Source organism: Scleropages formosus, chromosome 20 (genome assembly GCF_900964775.1).
Source record: "Scleropages formosus chromosome 20, fSclFor1.1, whole genome shotgun sequence".
NCBI classification, from domain to species: Eukaryota; Metazoa; Chordata; class Actinopteri; order Osteoglossiformes; family Osteoglossidae; genus Scleropages; species Scleropages formosus.
In genome coordinates, this window is record NC_041825.1 from 13,729,406 (window position 1) to 13,754,825 (window position 25,420).

Below are 25,420 nucleotides of genomic sequence, written 5' to 3' on the forward strand. Positions count from 1 at the left end.
CACCCAATACTCAGGTTCTAGACGTTTCTTAAACATGAGGGTCCTGTATAACGTATACAAGGCATTGCACATGTCGTGACCCCCACAGAACTACTGGAAACAGGCTCAAGAGTTACGACAAAAAAGAACGTGCGTTTTATTACATCGCTTATAACAGCAGTCCTAATAAAACTACTTCACTCATGAATGCTAGAGCCCCTAAGTCACTCACAGCCCCCCTACCGCGCCCAACGGTTAAGGGGCCACCCCTAGAACTCCCCAGAATTCCCCTCGGGACGAACTGTGCATGAACAACAAGACAACCAATTAACACGGAGCACCGAACTATGTACAGAAATAGACATAAATCAACTATTTACACTGAGCTAAATAAGTTCTCCCCAGCGCTGTTACAATAGTTTTATTTCAAACTGGAGTGGGCTACGTGTATTAATGCTAACGATCATGTATTAATGTTTCATATATAGCCATAAAGGTAATAGACAGTTATCTCCAAATATTATATATTTACAAGCGTAAACAGGAGGCGTGCAAACCTAATTTGCCCCCAGTACGGAATTGTGTGTAACTGAATTGCGTATTCTTGCTGATAATATTTTTTGATCCCCAATATCTTACAAAGTAATACGCCATGGTATATATTACCAATAGATTTTATGTGTAATGTTGTTGTATAACGTTACTGCAGTTTACACATGCTTCATGTGGAACTTCTTTCTAAATATAATAATTATATAGGGGCATTAGAAAACAAAATTATACCACAGTATTATACACTTTGGATTTATAGTAACTAAATTATACTGAAAAATGTGTTGTATAAGATATTAGGCAAGTTTCACAACCGCTCTGACCGCGTCCCCGGTCTCCGGAGATGCATTAAATCCCTCCTCAACGCAGGATGGGCCAATTGAGGCAGAGGAGACGTATCCTGTCGGCCAATTAAAACGCGCCTGCGAGGGGGGGTTTCTCTGGAATACTTGTGTACTAGCCGCCATTTTGTTAACTGCAGTCAGTGGGTTGCAGTATTACAAAGGAACAGTTTACTAGCGGTGTGAAGAAATATAGGTTTTACGTAAAGGTGTCAAGGACGTAAACATGATTTCCGCAGCACAGTTACTCGACGAATTAATGGGCCGAGACAGAAACTTGGCGCCCGACGAAAAACGGAGTAACGTTCACTGGGATCACGAAAGTGTGAGTTTTGCGTCTAAGACAGGCCGCGTGCTAAGATAGCTGAGGTGGCCTCGACTGTCGTGAGCAGAAAACGAAACCGTGCGCCACAAAATAAAAGAAATGTTCAACGTTATCATTGGGCGAAATACTCTCTGTATATAGAGTGATCAGAGATCTCTAGATAGACGATGAGTAAGCGGGTTTTATTTGGTAAAGCCGCGTTGAGTTGTGCAGGCCCGAGCCATGGAGACTCTTCTTCCGTCTTCGCGCCACAAGTATGTCAGGCGCGTAAGTTACGGTAACGACTGTGGTATTCCACTGCCTGTGTGTTGGTGTAAATTATTTGCATGTATTGCAATTTGAAACGGCGAGGCGCATTTTTTGGGCATATATCTGCTTTGTAACAAGTTTGTTTGTTCGAATCGCTCGCATTTTATTTTTGCCCGGAGAGCGCGTGTACGTGGAGCTGCTGAGCCGCGTGCGCACTCCTTCTGCTTCTCCTTCTCCGTCACCGCGCGGCTGCGGCTCCTCGCGGCCACGAGTTTTTTCCGTGGGCTCGTGCCTTCTTTGGTTGCCACGCGCCTGATAACCGAGCCCGCTACTCTGACCGCTCTGGTCTATAAAGTGTTAAACATTAGGTAATGGAAATGCGGGGTTTCAGAGGGGTAGTGTGTGTACTGGTGTTTTGCCAGTATGATGAGGGACAAAGGCTGTCCACATGCAGTGTGTCACACATTGATACATAATAAAGGGTAAATCATTGTGATAACACTGCATCTGAGAAAAGTGTTGTACATAAGGTTAACAATAGAATAATTTCTAGAGAATCTTGCATGCAGTATGTGCAGTAGTTTCCCTTTACAGTACAAGATAACATGTACATCTAGTAGAAAAACGGTGCTCTCAGTATCACCACCCAAGAAACAGTGCCTTGATCAGGGGTACTGCAGCAGGAATATGATTTGAACCAGGAACATATAAATTGCAGTCTAGTGGCTCTATATATGTATGCTATATTTTGGCTCCTAATAATAATGCAATATATTGACCTTGTTTTATATATGTCAGTGGCATTCATAATATGAATAATGTCTCATTTTTTTGACAGGTCTGCAAATATTATCTGTGTGGATTTTGTCCTGCGGAATTATTTACAAATACACGTTCTGATTTAGGTAAGTGAATATAAATTTGGTGCTGTTGTAGGTTCCTTTATGATATCTGAAACAAATGGTTACTTGGAGCTTTTTCCGTTGAGCCGACTCTGTTTTGAAGTCCAGTTATAGAGGACCTACTGGATCACACACAGTTCTGAATCTATGTTAAGTGAAACTGACTTAAACAGTTTCGATTGCTTTACTCATGGGTAAAGTTGCTGTTTCCTTCCAGCAATTTTGAAGTAATAACAAGTATTTAACAACTGGAACACCTGATGGTCCACAATGGAATATTGCCCAAACAAATTAGTCAGCAGCCACTTTTTTTTTTAAAAAAAAAACATTTAATCGCTGGTTATTGTGATTCTGAAATCACTTTACCTAAATGGTAAATTTTTTTTTTTTTTTTTTTCTCTTCTCCTCGTTACAGGTCCATGTGAAAAAATTCATGATGAGAACCTGAGAAAACAGTAAGCAGATATTGGGATTGTTTTGAGAAATTTACATGAGCTACCTCTTGATATATGCTGATTTGCATTGCTGCTATGATTACAGATATGAGAAAAGCTCACGTTACATGAAGGAGGGCTATGAACGAGACTTCCTACGGTACCTGCAGAGCTTGTTGGCTGAGGTGGAGCGTAGAATCCGCAGGGGTCATGCAAGGCTTGCACTGTCACAGGCCCAGCAGAACTCAGGGGTGAGTGACTTTCATGGCTGTGTTTGGAGGGAAGACCTCTAGTTTGCATAAACAATGATGTCATCTCTGTTCAGTGGTTTACATACAAGTTTGGGGAGGAATCCATTCTTATTAGTTGGAAGCAGTTTAGAAATGACATTGTTTGCTTATTATAAACTTATAACAATTCAGTTTTTCAATCCAGTCTGACAATCCAATTTATAGTTTTGATTATAGCTTCACTTGAACAATAATAAAAATTATTATAAATAATGTGAATGATTTTGTCAAAAGGAATAACACAATCCCTAAAATTTGATTGGGTATGGTGCTTTAGCCTGTTCCCTTTGAGATGGAGGAAGTTATCTATTACAGCTTAACCTAATCTTCTTTGTTACATGTCTTTATAAATACTGTATGATCAGTCTAAATGCTGATCCTGATAGAAATTAGTTCAGGTTGTATAATTTAAATTAAAATGATTGAAACAAGGCATATTTGTAGGATTCAGAATATTGGTGTCAGTTTTGAAGAAGACACTGTTAATGTTCAAAAATTGAATTGAAGATCCCTGGTTTAAGTAGTTTCTTGTCCCAGCTTATTTGCTGGTATTTTCCTGAAGGTTTAAAGTTGATCATGTTTTGACATATATTTTCATATCAAAGTGAAAATGTGTTGTGATTGTCTTGAATATTTGTGCTACTTTTAAGGTTTTTGACATCAAAGCAACTAATCAAAATTGTGATATATTGCGTAATGTTGGTGTTAAATGTGTATATGGATTATTTTGTGAATTTTTTTAGGCTCCAGGGCCATCAGGAAAGAATGAGGAGAAAATCCAAGTTCTGACTGAAAAAATAGAGGAGCTTGTTGTTCAGGTACTGTTATTTGTAATGGTTTGATGTTACTCTTTGCTCATTCTGCTGCTTAGTGTATAGCATCCTTCAAAATGTGTGTCTTGCCATCGGTTTGTGTCTGCAGATCGAGGAGCTCGGCTCTGAGGGGAAAGTAGAAGAGGCCCAGGGAATGATGAAGCTTGTCGAGCAGCTTAAAGATGAGAGAGAGCTACTTAGCTCCACCACTTCGGTAAGCAGATTCCTCTGTATTCATAACCTGCTGTTTCAGCTTTGTGCCTTTGAGAATACGAGTTGGCTGAAATGCTCACTTTACCACTTGATTATTTGTATGTAATTGAGCAACTTACTTGAGGGTTACTGTGTTGTATTGTCTTGAGCACCTGGTTTACAGAAATCCTTGTGAAACATTACAGACAATTGAGAACTTTGCAGCTCAGGAGAAGCAGATGGAGGTCTGCGAGGTGTGTGGGGCTTTCTTGATTGTGGGAGATGCCCAAAGTAGAGTGGATGATCACCTGATGGGAAAGCAGCATATGGGATATGCCAAAATCAAGACTACTGTGGAGGAGTTGAAAGTAAGCATTCTCTTCCATTCTCTGCTAGTGGAAATAGTTTAACTGGAGGGATTAAGTGGATATCTTTTATAGGTGCTGTGATTAGTGTCTTTGGTTTGCACAAAGCCCATCTGCATTTCTTTGTTCATTAGGAGAAACTGCACCGGCGTCCAGAAGACTCTGAGAGAGAAGAGAGGGGGCGAAGGGAGAGAGAGGAGCGCGAGCGTGAGAGAGAGGAGAGGGAGAAAAGACGACGGAAGGAGGAAGAAGAGAGGGAACGGGAAAGAGAACGGGAACGAGAGCGGGAGAGAGAGAAGGAAAGAGAGAGAGAAAGAGAGAAAGAACGGGAAAGAGAACGGGACCGGGACAGGCATAGCAGACACAGCCATTCCCACAGTCGGCATTCCAGCAGAACATCAGACCGAAGGAGGAGCCGGTCTAGAGAGCACAAGAGGTCCAGGAGCAAGGACCGGGACAGAAGGCGCAGCAGGTACAGGAGCGTATTGAGCTATCAGTCCAACTTCATCACTGGAACATGTAGAGTTGTGTGTTTTTTTTTTTTTTTTTAAATTATGTTGTTGGGCACAAGTGCTTTAGCTGTATAAATTGCTGACTGAAGTTGTTGCTTTTCCTGTTGTTAGGAGCCGGGATAGGGACAGGCGCCGTAGCCGGGACCGTTCCGACAAGAAGCATCGCTCACGCAGTCGGGAGAGGCGGCGGTCCCGCAGCACGGAGCGGAAGTCGCACAAGCACAGGAGTCACAGCAAAGAACGGGAGAGGAGCTCCAGGGACAAAGGTGACAGATGTCCAGAAGAGTTGCAACCCAGGGACACTTGTGCTCCTCTTCCTTGTCATACTGTTTTGTTGGTCTCAACTGATGTTTGCTTTTGATACTCTGAATCTTATTTAATTGTACTTCTTAAAACTCGTAAATCAAGTGTTTCTGTTTACGGTAACTTGCTGCTCTTTGCAGATCGTAAGGATGGGGACGAGAAAAGCGGCAAGAAACGAAGCGGCGAGGAAAAGGCCAGTGAACCAGCCAAGGCTGAGCCAATGGAAGTGGAGGCTCCCAAGGCCGAGCTGAACGGCACCCTTGAAGACGTACATTCTGAAGGTGACACTCAGTCCAATTAAAACTGATCTGATAGGACCTCAGATCAGGCCCAGGTAAGTGTACTCTCCCCCCTGGTCTGGGTCCCCCCCACTTATCCTTTCTTTTTAGCTATTTGATTTGTCCCATTTCCCACAGTGCAGCGTAAGTATGCATGGAAGAAGATGGCGCTAGACAGATGAATAAGAAGACAGTAGAAACAAACACAAACCCAGAGGAAAAACCCAGTGTAGTTCTGCAAAACATGCTGGAGGTACTTCGTTTTGTATTAGCTATATATATAACATATATTCGTGTAAGTTACTTGAAACCAAACTACATTACAAAATTTAAATCATTCAAGTTGTGCCTCTTGTACTGAAGGTGAAATTCATGTTGGAGCACAGCACTTCTCCCTCCCACTTTGTTTCCATTTTATATATAGTTCATAAACCATTTACATCTTACACTAACGTTTTTTAGGTTTCATTGAACTTTTTTCACTTCTCGATGTTTGAGGCACAAGGGGCTCCTTTTTGTTTTGTTTGTGAATGCCAGTCAATCTTTTTCCAGTTACAAGGTTGTTTGCCGTTTTCTGCTTCATTGCCTTGCATCCTAATGCAGCTTTTTCTGAGAGTTGAGATCCAATAGCATTGGGATGGTGGAAGTGTAGGGTTAATGAATTATTCCAGCTGACTTCCATACCTCACACAGCGTTGGTGTTGTGAGCGACCCATGAAAAGCCAAATTAAAAATCAAGGATACTGTCAAACTGTGCAGGTACTCATCCCAGGTACTCCTTTCTCTACCCACATCAATGTTTTGAATGCTGTTGTCTGTAAACCTTTTAAGAGCTTGCTGTTGTGTATATTGTTTGATAGACTTGTTTAATTTTCTTTTCTGTGTACTTACGCGATTTAGGTCAAGTTCAAAGTGGTTTGGCTGTACATTTCAATATATTAAGGCAATGCATTTAGTTCATTACACCCCTAATTTATCAGAGTCCAAGGAACAGTGGCTTAAATGACTTAAGCCAAAGTGCTTTGCACTTTACGTGAATTGCTGTTTTTGTAAATGTTTCTGTAGAACATTAAAGCCACATTTTGGTTCAAATAAACTGAGAACCTCTTCATATCATTTCACACCTTAATTTAGAATGTAAGTTACTGTAGAAAAAGTCATCTGGAAACATTTTGCTCCAAGCTGTTGTGCCCTTGGAGAAATCCAGAACAGCATTAAAAAGGCTGTTATGTCCCTTATTTTTTTTAGTAGCTGAAGTAGAGGTGAAGTGTTGAAATAGTTAACTATCATTGTAAATGGGACCAGGGAACCTCTTTTTGGTTCATGCAAGGATATAGATGCATAAAGTTAGTGAATGGTGTGAACGGGGCCAGGGTCATGTAGAAGAATGCTGTATCAGCCTTGATGAGCATCGTGATGAAGAACAGCGATATTCTAACTGGGTGTTTTCTGAACATTTGTACACATCAGGGGATGTCTGAGAGGAAGATGGAAGATGCCTGTCCTGAACCTGCAATTCTGCTGCTTAAAAACAAGGTGAACCAGAGCTGTAATGACCTAGAAAAAATCAAGAAATGACTAATGTAAAATAGATATTACTTTAGCCCGTTTTACAAAGGGCTATTTTTTTTTTTCCATAATACCAGAGTCACCATTACACAGTAAATCTTTTCAGGTCTGTCAACCAAACTAGTTGTATTTTTAACTTCAGGTTATACTTTCTTGGCATATCAGTTTGAAGCAATTGTTGTGTTCTGATCTGAAACAAATGTTTTCCTAAATTTCACATTAATTTCTCCCCCCCCTTTGTGTAAAGTGTATTGAAAGATTTGATATCACGTCTAGCTTTAATGAGTTCATTTTTAATTTTTTGTTCTGATAAAGGAACCTGTATATTTTTGTGTCATGAATTAAAAAGCATAAAATGCATCCTTCCTCATGTGGTTTTTTTAATATTGAATCTAGCTTAATAAAATGGCAGCACAGCATATGGGTTGTGTGAATGTGGGTTTGATCCCTGCTCAGCCTGGGTGGAGCTTGGATGTTTTGCCCTGTGTACAAAGACATGCTGTTCATGTTCACCTGTAGTGTGTGACAGTGTGTGTTCCACTGATGTATGGATGAGTGACCCATTGTAAGTCACCTGGGTGAATACGGTGCGTGGGCTGATAGTAGTACATAGAGTTCAGTGGAAGTCACTTCGGAGAAAAGCATTTGCTAAATAGAAAGTAAATGTATACAAATTAAGTGTTGCAGTCATTAATTTTTAATAAAGACTTAACATTCAGATTTTGGTGGTAAAAATTCAAGTTTTTTTACAGATTTGGTTCACAAATTAATCACACTTTCTGAACAGTGATCTTCCCTAAAGAACTTTAAAAAGTAACTTAAAAATTCAGCTCATGAACTTGGTGCTTATTAAAAATAGTGGCACAATTGGGGGAAAAGGTCTGTAGCTTCTTGCGTAGTATAAAATGATACATTCACTGGTTTTTCTATGCTATAAAGGCACACTTGGATTAGGAAAGAGTACAGCGCACTACGATGCCAGTCCTGCATCTTTGGCCATACCATAAAATATTCCTTTCTGAGCTATAAGGTTTGCTGGTGTATCAAATTCTGCTATTCGTCCCTTGTCCAGTACAAGAACTCTGCAAAATGAAGGTAAGTAAAGTTACAAAAAGGCTTGGAATGAGTTTCTAGGACCAAACATACAAGAAATGTTTCAGCCATACCTTGAAATGTCAGGAAAGAGGTCAGTGCTATGGCAGAATGCATTATTCCATTAGCCTTATCAATTTCTCACTACAGCTGATATTGACAATGAAACTATATACAAAATAATTACACAGGCTCCTTGTGTCACAGGGTAAAGTAATATTTTCCAGATTACACTTGTAGCTCCAATTACGACCATCTGACAAACTTGGAAATATTTGTTATTTTTAAAGGCAGCTAAGGACAGCTGCTACTTTCATACACAAAGGTCACAGGTTTGAATCCCACTGCCAGCTATTTACTCTAAAAAAATTGCTCCAATAAAGTTACCCTGCTGTATAAATTGACAAAAGTACCTTAACGATGTAAGTTGCTTTGGAGAAGAGCCTTACGTACATTAATAAATACGGAAACATTTTTGTTCCAGCTACTCTGGAATTTCCCCATGTCCCACTAGGGAAGCAAAATGTGCAGATGAAACAAATGGTGGCAGGGGTCCCAGTCTTATTAATTTGATTTAATATTAATTTTTTGCTATCTGAAAAACTACCCAGCAAATGAACAGTTACTTTATTAAACTTTTTAATTACTTCTCTCATGGGATTAACCTGCAGTTAACTGCCCTTTCATTGGATAAAGGAACACAGCACTGAATGTTTGTGGAGATGTTTTTCTTTTCCATACATTTTAAAACAACTTTAATGTTTCTTCATGTAAAAGGCAGTAAAACTGGTGTCCCATCCACCGTGTATCCTGTCTCACCCTTGATGTTTCCCAGTATAAGAGGGACACTCAGTTTTTCATCGTGTTTTAGCTTCATGTGACTTTTAACAGTCTAACCCGTGCATGAATTGCAGGATTAAACAATCCGTAAGATTCCATCGATTATGACCTAGTAGGTAGATTTAGATTTATAAACTGATTTCCAGCCCCAATTAAGTTTGAAAGCTGAAATGCAGGTCTGTTAATTGTATTTTATTCACTGATCAGTTTTCCAAAATGTGTTTGTTGTCAAGTAAACGCGGCCTGTGTTTATGAGCCCTGCACCTGTCGGTACAACAAGAAATAGGCGTGTGGGACCACCTTAATGCAATTGGCTTTCAAGTATTTACAGCTCCACTGTGGTGAGAGTTTCTCTGACTAATAAAAAGATGAACGCTGCACATGTTAACAGACTGAATCAGTCAACTGTTTGCGGAGAACTGGAGTTTATGGAGTCAACGCATTGTTTTCACTGGAAAGTTTAATTATAGTCTAGCTTGACATTAATAAAAATATTTAAATAACATTACAAAGGTTTTTTTAGTTATATCTTGGACTTTTACAGAACCTAACCCCTATACAAAAGGATAGAGATCTGTATTAAGTTTAACTACAGCTCTGGAGTTATGAACAAATCAGTTTATGAATAGACCTTAGGTTCCAAATACGTTTGTAAACTTAGGAGCCAGTGTATACTGGAAAAATGACCACAATAGACAATGAGTCTCAAGCCTACCGAAGAATTGGAAAAGGGTACGAACCTTGTGTAGTCCATGATTGTGTTGAGTCTGTGAGCAATTGTGAAGACTGTGCAGTCCTCAAATTGTGTGCGGATGGTGGACTGGATCAGATCATCCGTTTCCAGGTCGATAGCTGCTGTGGCCTCATCTAGGATGAGGATGCGGGTCTTCCTCAGCAGGGCGCGAGCCAAACACACAAGCTGCCTCTGGCCCACGCTGGCAAACCCAGGCGAGACAGTTATTTCACCACTTTCATTCTGAAAGACCGCTTAAAAATAGATCAACATTAGATAGAACATTTTTCTGGGTCTCTTATTTCGGGCTTTACCTCAGATTTTCTCCACCTTCTGTGCATTCGAGGTTGAGTTTTGAAGGGTGGTTGGCCACAAACTTCTTTAAGTGAGACAGTTCTAGGGCTCTCCACACTTCATCATCGCTGTATTTTTCAAACGGGTCGAGGTTCATGCGCAGGTCTCCAGAGAAGAGCACAGGTTCCTGCAGCCCAATCACCGTGAACCAAACTGCACCAATTAGTATGAACAGCTAACTTAAGTCCCAGCTGTAGGAGGAGCCCTTCTGTTGTACCACTGAAAGCCTGTTTCTTCTGATTACCATCTTATGTTTTTACTTTTACTTACATATTCATGCGAAGCAAGCTGAAGTCTACATTTTGAATTTTGAACCACACCTCTAGATATTGCCATGTGATTGTTCAACACTAATGTAATTTGAAAAATGTAGAAAAAATAAGACAGGTTTTGATTGCTCGGAAATACTAAAAAAATGACATGGTCTGAGAAGACTGGCACACCTGAGGAATAATGGTGAGCTTGGAGCGAAGGTCATGCAGTCCTATTTCAGAGATCTTCACCCCATCAACAGTTATCTCTCCACTGGCAGCTTCTAACAAGCGAAACAGGCAGAGGGTCATCGATGACTTCCCTGCCCCCGTTCTTCCTACGATGCCAATCTGTGGGGATAAAAGTTCATGGGAGAGTTAAATCAGTGGCATGCCGCTGTGGCTGTCAGGGTACAGCACTTCAGATTCTGACACAAGGACATTGAATCAGCCCAAATGTTCTTGAGGGGGTTTAAGGATGACAGCGTAAGGACATTATTTATGCCTTTTACAAATGTAAATCGCCAACCATTCTAGGAGTACCACTTAAGCTTCAGTGACAATTCAGAGCCCACCTTCTCTCCACCCTTAATGCTGAGGGTGAGGTTCTTCAGCACCAAGTCCAGCCCTTCCCGGTACCTCACACTGTAGTTGAGGAACTCCACTTTCCCTGTCTGGGGCCATTCTGGAGGCGGCTTTTTATCCTCCACGTCCCAGGGTGCCTACACAGGTAGAGCAAAGAACACACACCCACACCTGTATTACACACAGGTTCCGCTGGACCTCAGTCCTCACCGTCACAAAGTGGGCGAGGAGGGCTTACGCACATCCAGTTTCACACAGTTCTTCTGTTCATTCGTTTAGGAGGTTGCCATGGATAAGACTATAAAAAAAACATTCCCAAATGCGTTCTGACGGGGAAAACGGGTTGTAGCAGACTGGCCCACCTCAGTCTCAGTCTCTGAATACTCCTTCACCCTCTCCACAGCCACAATGTTGCTCTCCAAGTCAGAGGTCATCCGAACCATCCAGTTCAAGGACATGGTGACCTGTCAACCGCCAACAGGCCAGTAAATAATCATGCTATTTCACTTTGCTGGGCCTGCTCACACCGGACACGATAGACTTAAAATCAGTATGAGTGATCAGCACAAGCTGTGCAACTGAACATGAAAACCAGGACACCGTGTGCTTCGCTATGACTCTCCATTTCTGGGAAAATCGCGGACAGTTATACTTTGTACCCACCTGCAGCGCATACGAGACGGAGAGTCCTACAAGCCCGGGGCTTAGACTGTCCTTCCCAATGACAGCAAACAGGGCGGCAAACAGCACAATGCAGTTTCCGATAAACTCAATGCGCACCCCCAGCCACCTGCAGGTATCGACAACATCTTACTCACAGACAAAACGCTGATTTTCACTATTAAAATCATACACATACAACACAAATGTCTCCTGTTTGATGGAAATGTTTAAATGGATATACATGTACATATTTTGAAAGGTTCTCGAGGAAGATTCCTATACCCACAGCAGGCTAGGCATATTATTAGGGCCTCTTATTAATCACACTGTCGTCACTGACCGTAATTCTGCACCCACCTGTTGGAAACAATACCAGGGTAGCAACTCTTTTGGTTCTCATCCACTTTGAGATCGCTTAGCAGTACGAAGGCATTGTGCCTCCCAAATGCACGGATCACACTAGTGCCCGTGATGGTTTCGGAAAAGTGAGAGTATATAGGAGACCTACTGACGGACTCCAGGCGCTTTAGTTGGCGGGATGTTGCCACATAAAATCTCTATGGAGGGAAAATACAAATATTATAATTAAGTTGTATATGAACAGTAGAAGAGCACAAATAATACAGATTCAGAAAATAACTGCAGGTACAAAACGAATGTCAATTTGAAGTATGTTAAAATTAAGGCATCTCATCCAGGGAGTACTGTGACTAGCCTTGCTGCCTGCGTTTCCAGGATAGGCTCCGAACGACCGTGACCCTCACTTGGAGAAGCAGTTAAGAATAACGAGTAAATGATCTAGAGCAGATTTTGTAATATTACATTTGCGCAGCCTTTGTGGAATATACTGCAGCGATAGAAGCCCTGCAGATGTTTTCTGTTTCTGACCAAAACAAAATTTTCAGATGTTTTCAACTGCTACTTACTTGATTAATACTATGATGGACTAAAATCATCAAACATTGCAATTGCTTCATTCTATCTTAATGTTGTAGTGTATGGTTTGGCTTTGAAACTGAATGCGTAAACAATGTACTGTTTCATCATACACAATATATACAACTACTACTTAACGACTGCAATGGGTAATTAATTTATCATTAACCATTTTCAAAACAAACATCTGACATGGTAAAAACCAAATGAGAATGCTGTCCTTTACTACAAGGGGAGAAAAAGCCAGAGATCGTATTTTAAGCAATCATGCAAAGAATAAGCTTAAAGGGTTAAAGCAGATCAAATAAAAAGGTTATAGGGTTAACAATGTTGTGTCATTGTTATCCCCAACAAATGAGATTCCAGATTAGTCACAAAAAAGGTATATGGAGACAATGGAGCCCTTAATACCCACTTTCTCACACTCCCAACACTCAAATCAAGATGACATTCAGCAATTCACCAGGCAATTAACCCTGTGAAAATGCCTGAGCTTTTAATCAGTAATCCAGCAAGAGCTGCACAAGTTCCCAGGAATGAGGAAACCAGGTACTGACTGTAAATTAAACTTTCATACGTATTTGGAGATGGAAACGTCATTCGACCAAAGACTGAAGAGACTGAATCTCTACTGCTCCGAAGGACTGCACATTAATGATTGGTTAGTCAAGTAAATAAGTTGATGTGCTACCGTAAATGGTCAAAGGCAATGGAGATTTATTAACAGTTTGAGAAAAATACTTGTTATACTTGGAGTGTATTGTTAGTGTTTCCCAAAATCCCATTTTACGAATTACAAAGAAATGCAGATGCTACGCAATGAAATGAATGAATTCTAAAAATCAAGAAGGTCAAGAGCATGAGCAGCTAACCATGAGGCACAGAAAGACCTCAATCCTACACACACTATTCACTAGCGCGAAGGTATTGCTGTTCTTCACCGTCCACCTGTTTGTGCCTTTTTTTCTCGACATTTTTCCAAGATACGTTATGAAAACAAATTTTAAGAACTATGTATAATCTACTTTTGGAGATAGTCAATCAGATTTTGCGCCATGAAAAAACAGATTATGCTCAGCAACTGAACTTTGTTTCAAATCAATGTATTTTTACAGGACACTTTAATCAAGCATAGTCTCAAATCTTGCCTCTGTTTACACCAACTCAGGTGGTGCTTCTGTCAAAGAACAGCTCCAAATAAGTAATCAGTTAAGTCTCACCGTGTGCTGAGACTTAACCATGTGTCCCCTAAATGACCAAACCACAATGAAACTACAACACTAGGACAGCAGCAATAAACTACTACAACACAACACGTGGCATGCTGTATTAATGAGTTAGCCGACTTGTTCCTATTTACCTGGACCCACCAATAGAACATCATTAACGGCACTATGACTATGAGGAAGATAGGGGTGAGGGCAGAGCATATGAGCAGCACATTTACTGTGTACCAGAAAGTGCGCATCCAAATTTCAATATTTTCAGGAATGTGATAGTCTATTGTATCCATATCTTTGCTGAAGCGGTTCAAGATTCTCCCTGAGGGAGTAGCCTGGAAAAAGGCCTGAGGGGCTTTCAGGGTGGCGTGGAGCATGTTGTAGTGGATGACGCGGGCCGCCCTCAGCATGCTGTAGGCCCGGGAGAGGACACAGAGGCACAGAAGTAGCACACCTGTGTGGTGGGCACAATGACAACAAAACGGGGGTGTTAATTCTTCAGTACAGGAACGTGCTGAACTCCCCACACAGTACAAGTTGCCGCCGGATGTGCAATCATTTCGGGTTTGCTTCTATCCACCTGACGCTAAGGGCTCTGAAAGACTCAGAGCAGTGTGCCCAGCTGAATACCTTGCTTTCCTGGCTAAGGGAGCTGCACAATATAAAGTGTGATTAACTGGTTGTCAAGAAATGTGGTTGTGCTGCTTCCTCTTCATTTTGAGCCATGAGAGTACAAATGTGAAAGGCAAGAAGGTAGTTCTAGAGGTTCCGCATGGCTTCACTGTGGTCCTTTGCACATAGAATACCTACTGGTACAAAAACAGAACGGAAATTCTGAAAATTTTTCCAAATCAATACATTGACACATTAAGGGGGGGGGGGGGAGAAGAGATGACTTTTCATTACAGACCTCTCCACTTTCCTATGAAAAGACTACTATTACAGACAGATTTTGGAGTTCATAGGCATTATTAGTCACATTCACTTCAAAATGTGCAAAAAAGGGTAAATGCCAACGGAATTACATGAACTGACATGACGCACTTTAAATGATTGTAATGCTAACCCATATGACTAATTCAGAATCTGAAGAAAGAAGCTCTTAGGAAATGCGTAGAAATTTCGAAATTAGGATTTTGAAATGTAACTGTAAAATTTGGTTGCATTAGATTTTACAAACTGTACAAACTTTTATCCTTATTTTTTCTGCTTTTTACATTTTTCCCCTCCTTCATAGGCCCTAAAATTTTATAAGCACTAAGCACTTTGCCGACACTATTTCATTAAAAATCTGGCATTGGCGATCATGTCTACAACGGACTGCATTTACTGAAAGAACCACTCAGTTTTACTTTTGCATATACGCAGCAAGGAAATACAGCTGGCCAAGCTGAAATACACGCAAGAAAAAGAATTTTACCATCACTGCAATGACATGGTTAAACCCAGACCCAATAAAGCTGCCATCACATCAGTTTAACCTAATTTCTGGAATAAAACTACAGAAAATTTCTAAAATTTTGTGAGACGGCAACTACACAGTCAGCCATTGTCTTTTGTCTTTATTCCGCTCTGAAAAAGGTCATCTTAGGTTATGATGAAAAGCATGACCACCTACAGGGGTCAGTAAAACCCAGACACAACCCTACTTCCCTATTACAAGAATGTAGTGCACTAATACAAGCTGCTTTTCACTGAGGTCTATCACTCAAAACTGGGCACACGAAAGTAGAACACAGGCTGCAGTGTTTCAGTCGTTCCAGCCCTACCGATTCCACTGATTTTACTACGTGTTATTAGTACCAGACTAATCGGTACCAGCATCACAGAACCAGACTAACCATATTCTGGAGTGAAAGGACTGAAGAAAACAATTCTGAAAATGTGTTAGAATATATTCCATTTGTCATCATCTTTGATTACTACAACTGGCATGAAAGCTTTTTTTTTTTTTTTTTCCCTCTGTTAAACCATTTAAAACTTGAAAGTGAGAGGAAAGAGTAGCACTCCTTGTTGATCACAGTGTCAGGCACAGATCAAGTTCCAAAGTAGACAGATGATAAAACACACACTCAAAGAGATGCACTCATATAAACACAAAAACAAACTCCTGGCTGGACACAAAGACCCCTGGCCTTCATGTCAGTGCCTCACCAGTTTCCAGGTTTATAGCCAGCATGCTATTGTGTGTGTGTGCGTGTGTGTGTGTGTGTGTGTACGTGTGAAAAATAAATCAATGGAAAGAGCAGGAAGTCTGCAAGCAGCTGAGTGAGAATAAGGGAAATGAATCCACTGTTAACAGATGGGTGGGAAGAAACCAGCAAAAAGAAGAACATGAAAGCCAGGAAAGGTCCCCAACCAGGCCAGGGGCAGGGCAGGACAGAAAGCTGGCTTAGCATTCTTATGTGTGTTATTTATAACTGCTTGCCTGCTGCCACAGAGAGACATGCTACATTAACTCCTTTACTTGAAGAATACCTGTACAAAGAAGTATATCAGTGCCAGGGGGGCTATGACCACAGCAAAAATTGGTGTGCTGGAAATGATTACTATCATGGTGGACATGGAGGAAAAGAAGGTTCCCAGGAACATGAGGACGGTGGATGGAAGCACTTCGTCAATCACATATATGTCCTTCGAGAAGCGATTGATAATGCGGCCTATGGGAGTGGTGTCATAGAAAGACTGGGGCGTGTGAAATTTGTTCTCTAGCAGGCCAGAGTGCAGTTTCCTGGCCGCAGCAATTCCGCCCAGGTTCAGAGTAAAGGAGCAAATCAAAACCAGGATGCCTGTGTTAGAGAGACCACAAGGGAGATAGCCATGAGTACAAATCGATGAAAGAGGGAGAGGCCAGTGGAGGAATTCTAACACATCCACATGTTACAGTGAATGTAACATGCATGATAAAACTGACATGCAAAAGTGACCAATGATCAGAACCTAAGAAAACGTTTGTGAAAAATCTTTAGGATATAATCACAATTTCTTCAAAATTGAGAAAACCATTACAATTCTATAAAAGGAGAAATTAATGTTTCAAGGTGATTATGTCATCAGAAGATGTTGAAGCACATGAATTTTAATACCTTTGTAGAACATACATACAGGATCGACAATTAAACCTGGATTAAGGCACATGTCACAAAACCTACTACAGCTGCATGACTGAGTCCAGGGGGATGCACAAGCCTGTTTGCTTACCTTGCAAGATGCCCAGTGATGCGTACACCCCCACCCTCATATGTTTGTTCTCCTCTGTGCGATTGTCCAGGGCATCGTTGGTCCACTGGCTGAGCCAAATGTTGGCTCCAATGGATGCTGCATTCTGGCAGCCATACAGGAAGCAGATGAAGATGGAAAGTAGAGGCCCCACTGCCCGTGTGTACTCCCAGAACACCTTAAGCTTCACCTGTCAGACAGGAGAATGAAGGCTGGAGGAGTCAGTGCTCCGCACCTTGTGGGTCAGACACTAGTTAAAAAGGTATTACTTCATAGGAGTGCAATAAATCATACATTTGATTTAAATTTGATACATGTCACAGGTCTTCCTGGTTGTTTTCTCTCGTCAATTGTTGGTTCTCATCCACAAATCCCTGTTGTTCTTTTAATCAATACGTCTTTCCTCCAGCAAGAAAAAGGCTTTCTCTATTTTCAAAATAGCTGTGCGGCTAGCTTGGTAAAGATAAAGAAAATTGTGGAGCTCGACTTTTAAACAGCACTGCTGTGATTTTATCAGTGAGGCGTAACAGTCTCAAGGTACAGCGCTCACCCTGCCCGTCTCAGCCTTCTCTGCCTGAATGAGCTTCTCCCCCTGATCCCGCTTCTTTTCTGGCGGCAGCTCAACATGCTTCCTCTCGCTGCATCGCCGCATCCGAACTGACATCTTCCTGGGGTTCTCAGAGTCAGCAGATATAACACTGATCTGCCTGTGGGTTAGGGCAGTGAGGGAGAAAAGGAGAATAAATCGGAAGAGAATCATGCCCATGATCTGAAATTAATATTACATTTTGAAGCACAATCCTCATTGCGTCCATTCAGCTTTATTCAGTACTAAAGGATAAATACCTATACCTATACCTATAACGAAAGCATGTAATTTAAAGAGGTATGATGAGCGCCTTGAACCTTATGAATTGTCGTCTTGCTTCATTGACTGAAGGTTCGTTATCCACCATGTCGATGTGATTGCTCAGAGCGTCCTCAGGGAAGGGCTCCTCCTCCTCGATCATAGCCACTGAATCAAGCCAAATCTATTGTTAGCATCAGATAGCAAGCTAAAGGGAATGACATGCATGTCAAGCTATAGATAATACCTCATCTCAAAGTATTAGGAGAATTTACTTAAAAAAAAAAAAAATTCAGCTAACCAGTTACTTTGTACATGTTGTGATCAAACCTTTCACAAAACACCAACCTTTTTAAAGGGTACGTCACTACAAAAAAAAAAAAAAAAAACCCAACAGCAAACTATTTTCTAAACTATGAACTATTTTTAAGCCAACTTTAAATCGAAGTATGTTTTTTACTGCAAAAGAGAGTTCGGATTTGAACACATTTTATCAGTTAAATGGATTTTGGCACCAAAAAAAAAAAGAAAAAAAAAAAAGACACCTAGAGCTTCATCTTCCTCAGTGATATCTTCCAGTGCATAGTTCCTAAGAAATTCAGCAAAGGCTCCATTCTGCTTCAGCAGGTCTTGGTAGGAGCCCATCTCGGAGACGCTGCCCTCCACCATCACCAGGATGTTATTGACCTGGGGCAGGAAGCTGATGCCATGTGTCACCAGTATCCTTGTCTACAAGGGAAAAGCACAAGAAAGACACAGAACAAGGCAAGTAATCTCATTCAGGCAGGCTGTGCTTGCAATTATTCAGCCTAGTACAATTCATTGAGTGACAACAATACATAAGTAGACTTAACAGTGAAAAAGTGTAGAATTGTGTGCACTCAAATTAGCACTACAGAAAGTATACACAATATTTTTGAACTAATTTAATCAGTGTTTAAACTAAAATACACTGTTGGAAACAACTGTGAAACCTGTCTGGAAAAGTCAACTATTTTTCCCCCAACAAGCACTATAAAGTGATGAAAACATAATTTAAAAAAAAAAAAAAAAAAAAAAAAAGAGAAGGCAGCTGTCACCTTGCCCGCAAGTTTCCCCTCAGGTCCAATGACTTTGTCAAAGATGTGTTTGGCCACGTGGGCATCTACAGCAGATAGAGGGTCATCCAGCAGGTATACATCAGCGTCATTATACAGAGCTCGTGCCAGGCTGACACGCTGCCGCTGGCCCCCAGAGAGGTTGATGCCCTGCATTGAGAAGCAGCGTAAACCTTTCAGGGTAATTCAGTTCAAGGTACTTAAGCACCACATAGTTAGTGCCCAAACCCAGCAGTTACACTCTACCTTCTCCCCAATTTCAGTCATGTCACCCCCCGGAAGCACATCCAGGTCTGGGGTGAGTGCGCAAGCATCCAGGACAGCGCGGTACTTGCACTCATTGTACGGCTGGCCAAACAGAATGTTGTCCCTTAGCGTGGCATTCTGAATCCAGGCTTGCTGGGGCACATAGGCCACAGAGCCCTGGTATGCGTAGGGGGACAAAAGCACCTATAATCAGGCATCTTCTCCATTTTCTACAGAATGTATGAAACATGCTTCCAGAATTTTTTTGACCAATGTCAAAGCAGTGGACCATTGAAAGGCTACTTACCAGTATGGAGATCTCACCCTCCAACTTCTCCATCTCTCCCAGGAGAGCACACACCAGGGAGGATTTCCCACAGCCTACATGACCCACCACAGCCAACAGGGAGCCTTGTGGGACCATCAGGTTGATGCTGGCACAAAGAAATTCCAGTGGGACACATTAGTAAGGCTCCATTTCAATTTACACTCTCACAAAACTCAGAGGAAGCCAGAGTCATCATAATATAACTGAAGGCAGAGGGCTGTTTGCACACAGTTCAAAACTTCCGTGCATCCGATCGTCATGGCATATTTTCCTCAAAATGTTTTGAAAAGAAGCACTGACCTCTGTTGTAAATCTACCTACTTGTGAAGGGTTGCAGGATCTTTCTTTGCCCAAGAGAATTTTCCATTTGTAACAGTCACAGCAAAATCTGAAAATGGATATTATTTCATTACTCTCTGTCAACCAGAGACTGCTAATGTTATTAAATATTTTTCTTTCTCTGTACTATGAAAAAAAGACAAGCAATTTCTCACACTGAACCAGTATAAACAAGGTTTTATTTAAATTTGCATATTAGACCGACTGGTGTCAATGGGGATGGTGATGATTAGAAAAGCATTAGGCTCTAACTGCCTAAAGTGAGATCTTGAACTGAAACTGTGGCATGTCTGATTCAGTCAAAATGACATGTAAGAATAACGCTTGACTGTGGCTGATGAATAACATTTCAGTTTCACTTTGCTGAAAGAGTTGCTCCAGAGTTACTAGAAACTGAACTTCAGATTGAATACAGTAAAACTAGAGAGTTCTTTTTGACTAGCTGCATTATTACATAGGATGTCATTATATAGGTATGGTATCTCAGTTGTTTCATCAGTATTGAGAGGTATAGGCCAAAAATTGCATTGAACAGTAATATAACCAAAGTGAAGATAACCACTGCCATACTTCTCTTTGTGTAAAATAATTTAAAACATTTGTAAATGAGAAGTACCTAAAAGCAGGTTATAAATGTTGTTAATATTCACAAATTATAAAGGTAAACTGTTATTCTGCAGCCTAGCAAAAGTATGTATGTTAAAACTCCATTTCCAGAATTCCAAGCAGCAGTTAAGGAAGCCTTTGTGAGAAGATTATGAAAATACCTTGTCATATGGCCTGGAGCTGAGCAGTCGAGTTCAGGAAAAGAGGATGTTTACCTAATAAACTGGCCACTTATTGCACATGAATGCTTGTACACACATTTATACTGCGCAGAATACAGCACTTGAGTGAAATAGTTTCTTCAAAGAATGTCAGTAAAGACATTCAGAAACAATTTCCTAAAAAATTCACCTGAACCTTCTCAGCACAGTAAGACAAAAAACATCCAAACCAGTTTTCAACAGTCACAGGATTAATGTAAGTAAAATAAAGTGCTCTCAGGCATCCTACTGACCCGCGGCTGTGTTTTTCCTGTCTACAACGTCGGGGTCCAGCTCATCGTGACTCAGGAACTGCTGGATACGTTTTAGAGAGACACTGGCCTGCCAAAGAGTGGAAGACATCGGGCTGAACACTTGGGTTAATACACAGTTCTATGAAGGTACGCAGAGCATGAATCCAATAAAATTAACACAAACGGAAATGAGATAGAGCAAGTTAATCTGTTATCACACCCACATAGCCAAGGCGATTTTTTCCCCTTGGGGTCATGAATACTTAGAAGTTGACTTCAGTCAATTAATCCAGCACTTACAGAACTTCTGCAGCAACTTGGATTCTTTCCAAATACACAATTCTGCATTTTTCAGCCAATTTTCTGCACACTCACGTTGTCATAAGTCAGACATGTCTTTACAACACAGACCGCTCTGTCGACTGGTAGACCACTACTACATGTGGGTCAACTCTAAAACTACATGTCAACTGACTATATCATAGACAAGCTTAAGAACACAGTCAACAAGACAGAGCTCTCAGGCATCCAAGTCAGTAAGTTATCCGACTATTAAGAAGGCACCTGAGGTTAGTAAAGTAAATTATACCGCTAGTTTTCGTAAAATTTGAAGCACAAAAACTAGTTGTCAATTGATTGTATAACAAAGTTTCACAGTGCTAGTTAAAGTGATTTTTTTTTAAAAAGAAAAAAACATTTATCCCACAAATAATCATTTTTCTTTTATGGGTAATCCATATGGAGCCTTATGTAACTACCATTTCTTTCACTTACAGTCACAGGTTAACATTTGGTTTGGGGGGGTGGGGTGACTCCTCAGTGCTGAAGCAAGCCCTAGTGTTAAACTCCATAGAACAGCATTGCTAATATGCTGTGACCCCTCAAATACATGAAAACATGCTACTCTCCTGCTTGTAACACATTTGTAACACAAAGTTGGTTGGAATGTCATGCTTATGATGCTTAGTTGTATTTAAGAGGCTGGATACTGAGTATTGTGTATATCTGTCAATATCTGTCACAGGCTATCCTGAACCTGACTAACAGTGAATCAAAGATAAATCAAACTGATATAGATTGGAAATGTAAAAGTATTAGTGATAAAGTAAGAAATACATAACAGAAGTTTTTTTCCAACTGGATCAGGATGTTTAAAATTTCTACCTAAAAAGATGCTTGCTGTTATACTGTTATAGAAAACATATCACATTCAACCATTGTTCCATTTTGAAAACTCGTGATTGCATTTTAATGAAATGCTAACAGCTGAAGTGTGCATCACAAGTTGTGAAAACATCACGTGTGCCCCTGCTGGAACCTGGGAACCCTTTCCTAAGGAGAAACCTGCCACTGTTTATGTAACTTGTCTCTTCTCCTTGGCGACGCAAAGGTGCAAACATTATACCAAGCACTGCTCTCCATGGTAAGAATACGCAATTCCCCTGAGACATGAAAACAGAAGGAACAGCACAGAGCAGAGACCTGGTACCTGCGCAACACTGCTGATGACCTGAGGCAGCATGTTGAGGGGGAACCGCAGGATGTTGAACAGGGACAGAGAAACGAAGGCCTTCTCTGCATCGAGAACATTGTTTTCGTCCACCATCACATATACAGCAAACGATGTCAAGGCCACCTGAAGGACAAAAGTAGACTATTTTGTTAACTACAAAAAATGCTGATTTAATTTCGCTACGAACAAAGTATCTTAATAAACACTGGATGTCTATCTTCTCCTGCCTGACTGCTGTTCAAGACCACAATAAGCTGCAAAACTTCATGAAATGAGAATGCTCACAAAGAGATGCAAGCCATTATAAAAACAGAAAAACCAAAAGTATAGTTTTATACTTCATATTCCTTTTTTTACATTGTTTTTCTGTGAAAAGAAAAATGCAAACCAGGAAAACTTTCCACTGTTGATAAGAACTATAAACCCTAGAAAGATAGAACTACTTTTCACCATGAACACTATAGTATTTAGTGTGAAATGAAATTCTGTCAGAACACAGAATTTTGTCAGGAACAGTCAATATAAATTTGCCTTAACTTACATACCAAATAATTCAAATCTAATGTTAACATAAAATATGATGGAATTATGTAAATTATGTCAGTAGTAAAATGCCAGCCTTTGTAAGAAACATAAATCATGTTAAAGCATTTTTATCTCAGAGGACAAATACTCAAAACAGGTAGTACTATATTTGACATATGTGTAAAGTGAAACTTATTCACAACATGTAAACCATGTAACTGTAGTTTTTATAGGAGGACATCCCATGTGTTATAGTCACACAACACAGGTTATCGTTCCTCTCTGAATGCATTTGTCATAATTTTATACTTCTCAATAAGAGGAAAGAAAAAAAAAAAAGCTGATACAGTTTTGCATCCTATTCTTGTCCTAGTTAGCAGTTTCTTCTGCTAGTAGTCTTCCAAACACAGTCTATCAAACACGCAGGTGACAAGAAGTAGCAGTTAGCATCTGTATCAAACACGCCGGTGACAGGAAGTAGCAGTTAGCATTTGTATCAAACATACGGGTGACAGGAAGTAGCAGTTAGAATTTGTATCAAACACGTAGTAGGTGACAGGAAGTAGCAGTTAGCATTTGTATCAAACATGCAGGTGACAGGAAGTAGCAGTTAGGATTTGTATCAAACACGCCGGTGACAGGAAGTAGCACTTAGCATTTGTATCAAACACGTAGTAGGTGACAGGCAGTAGCAGTTAGCATTTGTATCAAACACGTAGTAGGTGACAGGAAGTAGCAGTTAGCATTTGTATCAAACATGCAGGTGACAGGAAGTAGCACTTAGCATTTGTATCAAACACGTAGTAGGTGACAGGAAGTAGCAGTTAGCATTTGTATCAAACACGCAGGTGACAGGTTGAAAGTGTTACTACTGATAACAGGCAGACATGCGACAGGTTGTTGCCATTATCCCTGTCAACAAATGCTATGAAGAACAGTAGCTAAAGATGGATGGACTGTACCAAGAATGGAGCACTGGTCCAGGCCACAGTAGACAAGGCACCCAGGTACGCCATCTTGCGTAGCACGTTGAGCTCTTTCTGACGAATTTCCAGAACCTTGTCTTTGAAGGAGTTCTCCCAGGCATACAGCTTCAGCACCTTGATGCCATTCAGAATTTCGTTCATCAGCTTAATGCGGGAGTCTTTGTACTGCATTTGCTCCACCTGTGATGTGTATGATCATGGAATAAAATTCAGTTAACTCATTCATGTCCTTTTGGACCATATTCATTGCAAAATATTTTAACTGTAGAGCTGAAAATACAGATTGTTTAATATGTTCTATAAATTGCTATAAGCATTTTTTAGAAATATTTTTATCACATAAAGAAGCACTCTCCAAACAAGTTGAAAGCATTAAAATATAAATATAAAAACACATTAAAAAAATGTATTATATAAATTTTAATTTCTGAAACACAGCAATATATCACTTTTAAAATTTAAAAAAATATTGAAATATTTCAACAACAAAACAAATGGAAATAAGCAGCTACCTGGAATGCTCTGGTCTTCATGACAATGGCTGCATTAAGGGGGATCAGCAGCACCATCACAGCCACCCCAGCCAGAACAGAGGGGCCTAAATTCTATTCAGCAGAACAAAGAAGAAAAGACCATGGCAGTGCCTTGTGGCATACACCGGGCATAATATCCAAGCAAAAAAGGTATAAGCAGCTTTCTGGTAAATAATTGATATTTGCTGAATGTAAATAATTGATCATTACGCGTTGAAGCTGTTGCTGCTTCATTCTCACACCAAGCATAAGGTCACATAGCAACCAATGCATGTGACTGCTGGAAGGGTAAATAAGACGACTGGATCAGTGGGTTTCTGTTGTTTCTGCAGCTGTTGACTGTACCATGGAGTGGACAAGAACCAGCGCACCTGCCAAAGGAAGTAGAGAGCCAGAATGATTTGCAGGGGGGCCGACCACAGCATGTTCAGGAAGGTTGTGAGATCCTGGAAGCGCTGGGCATCCACAGACATCAGGTTGACAATCTCCCCCACGGTTGAAGACCGCTTGGCCGCATTTGTGATGACCAGAGACTGGAGTGGGAACAGTTGACTTCAGTTAATGCCTGTGCTAAGAACAATACTGTTACATTTCTTACTCTTCAAACATTCTCTAGCCTATAGAGTTCTGTATTCCAGAGAGCACTCTTCCTGCAAATGTGTGTATATAGGGAATGTTTTCAATACTTACTGAGGGTGGTTTGGAAATTCAGTATGTTTCTGACTATAACTTCCAACCGAAGCATCAGGATTCAGTAAGCCATATCTACCTCTTCGGAATTGGATGCATGGAAGAACTACATATCCTTGAATGAGAACAACTGTAACCACTACAGCCTATAAGTTTTTTTTTCTTCTTTTCTTCAGGGTATTAAAGAATTGCTTCCACACTATCAGCTTAGACCACACTACTAACGGCTGACAGCTGTCTATTAACTTATCTTTTATATT

General features: G+C 40.6%; 2 protein-coding genes across 7 annotated transcripts in view; one reads left to right on the forward strand and one right to left on the reverse strand.

The window, feature by feature from the left end:
* The first annotated feature begins 982 nt into the window (after window positions 1–982).
* Window positions 983–7,463, forward strand: luc7l3 (LUC7-like 3 pre-mRNA splicing factor). 3 transcript variants are annotated; one of them, XM_018761340.1, is made up of 11 exons: window positions 983–1,197; window positions 2,285–2,351; window positions 2,764–2,803; window positions 2,889–3,033; window positions 3,816–3,890; window positions 3,994–4,098; window positions 4,283–4,444; window positions 4,576–4,913; window positions 5,065–5,219; window positions 5,397–5,590; window positions 5,673–7,463. In XM_018761340.1, the coding sequence occupies exons 1-10, from the start codon at window positions 1,099–1,101 to the stop codon at window positions 5,555–5,557; spliced, it is 1,347 nt and encodes a 448-aa protein (XP_018616856.1). In that variant the 5' UTR covers window positions 983–1,098; the 3' UTR covers window positions 5,558–5,590; window positions 5,673–7,463. The 3 variants fall into 3 exon arrangements, with proteins under 3 accessions (XP_018616856.1, XP_018616857.1, XP_018616855.1); XM_018761341.1 differs by having other exon boundaries at window positions 7,005–7,463; XM_018761339.1 differs by having other exon boundaries at window positions 984–1,197; window positions 5,397–5,734.
* Window positions 7,464–7,791: 328 nt separating this feature from the next.
* abcc3 (ATP-binding cassette, sub-family C (CFTR/MRP), member 3) overlaps window positions 7,792–25,420 on the reverse strand; it is a 46,273-nt gene continuing 28,644 nt past the window's right edge. Inside the window, exons 10-31 of one of the 4 annotated variants that reach the window (XM_018761846.1) lie at window positions 24,842–25,003; window positions 24,450–24,542; window positions 23,914–24,117; window positions 22,403–22,549; window positions 20,914–21,001; window positions 19,836–19,902; window positions 19,494–19,620; window positions 19,187–19,363; window positions 18,923–19,090; window positions 18,389–18,572; window positions 17,903–18,011; window positions 17,547–17,703; window positions 16,979–17,186; window positions 13,918–14,231; window positions 11,979–12,178; window positions 11,622–11,748; window positions 11,321–11,422; window positions 10,949–11,095; window positions 10,566–10,724; window positions 10,083–10,249; window positions 9,776–9,970; window positions 7,792–8,185 (exon numbers count right to left, since the gene is read on the reverse strand). In XM_018761846.1, coding sequence (XP_018617362.1) covers window positions 8,074–8,185; window positions 9,776–9,970; window positions 10,083–10,249; window positions 10,566–10,724; window positions 10,949–11,095; window positions 11,321–11,422; window positions 11,622–11,748; window positions 11,979–12,178; window positions 13,918–14,231; window positions 16,979–17,186; window positions 17,547–17,703; window positions 17,903–18,011; window positions 18,389–18,572; window positions 18,923–19,090; window positions 19,187–19,363; window positions 19,494–19,620; window positions 19,836–19,902; window positions 20,914–21,001; window positions 22,403–22,549; window positions 23,914–24,117; window positions 24,450–24,542; window positions 24,842–25,003 — 3,414 coding nt within the window. In that variant the 3' untranslated portion in view covers window positions 7,792–8,073. Of the gene's footprint in view, window positions 8,186–9,775; window positions 9,971–10,082; window positions 10,250–10,565; window positions 10,725–10,948; window positions 11,096–11,320; window positions 11,423–11,621; window positions 11,749–11,978; window positions 12,179–13,917; window positions 14,232–16,255; window positions 16,567–16,978; window positions 17,187–17,546; window positions 17,704–17,902; window positions 18,012–18,388; window positions 18,573–18,922; window positions 19,091–19,186; window positions 19,364–19,493; window positions 19,621–19,835; window positions 19,903–20,913; window positions 21,002–22,402; window positions 22,550–23,913; window positions 24,118–24,449; window positions 24,543–24,841; window positions 25,004–25,420 lie in introns of those variants that run through there. The other 3 variants (XM_018761848.1, XM_018761849.1, XM_018761850.1) reach the window with 3 other exon arrangements.

Coding starts and splice junctions, on each gene's coding strand:
- luc7l3 (XM_018761340.1), top strand. CDS start 1,099: ATGATTTCCGCAGCACAGTTACTCGACGAATTAATGGGCCGAGACAGA. Junction 1,198..2,284: donor TTCACTGGGATCACGAAAGT/GTGAGTTTTGCG, acceptor TTTTTTTGACAG/GTCTGCAAATATTATCTGTG. Junction 4,099..4,282: donor TACTTAGCTCCACCACTTCG/GTAAGCAGATTC, acceptor GAAACATTACAG/ACAATTGAGAACTTTGCAGC.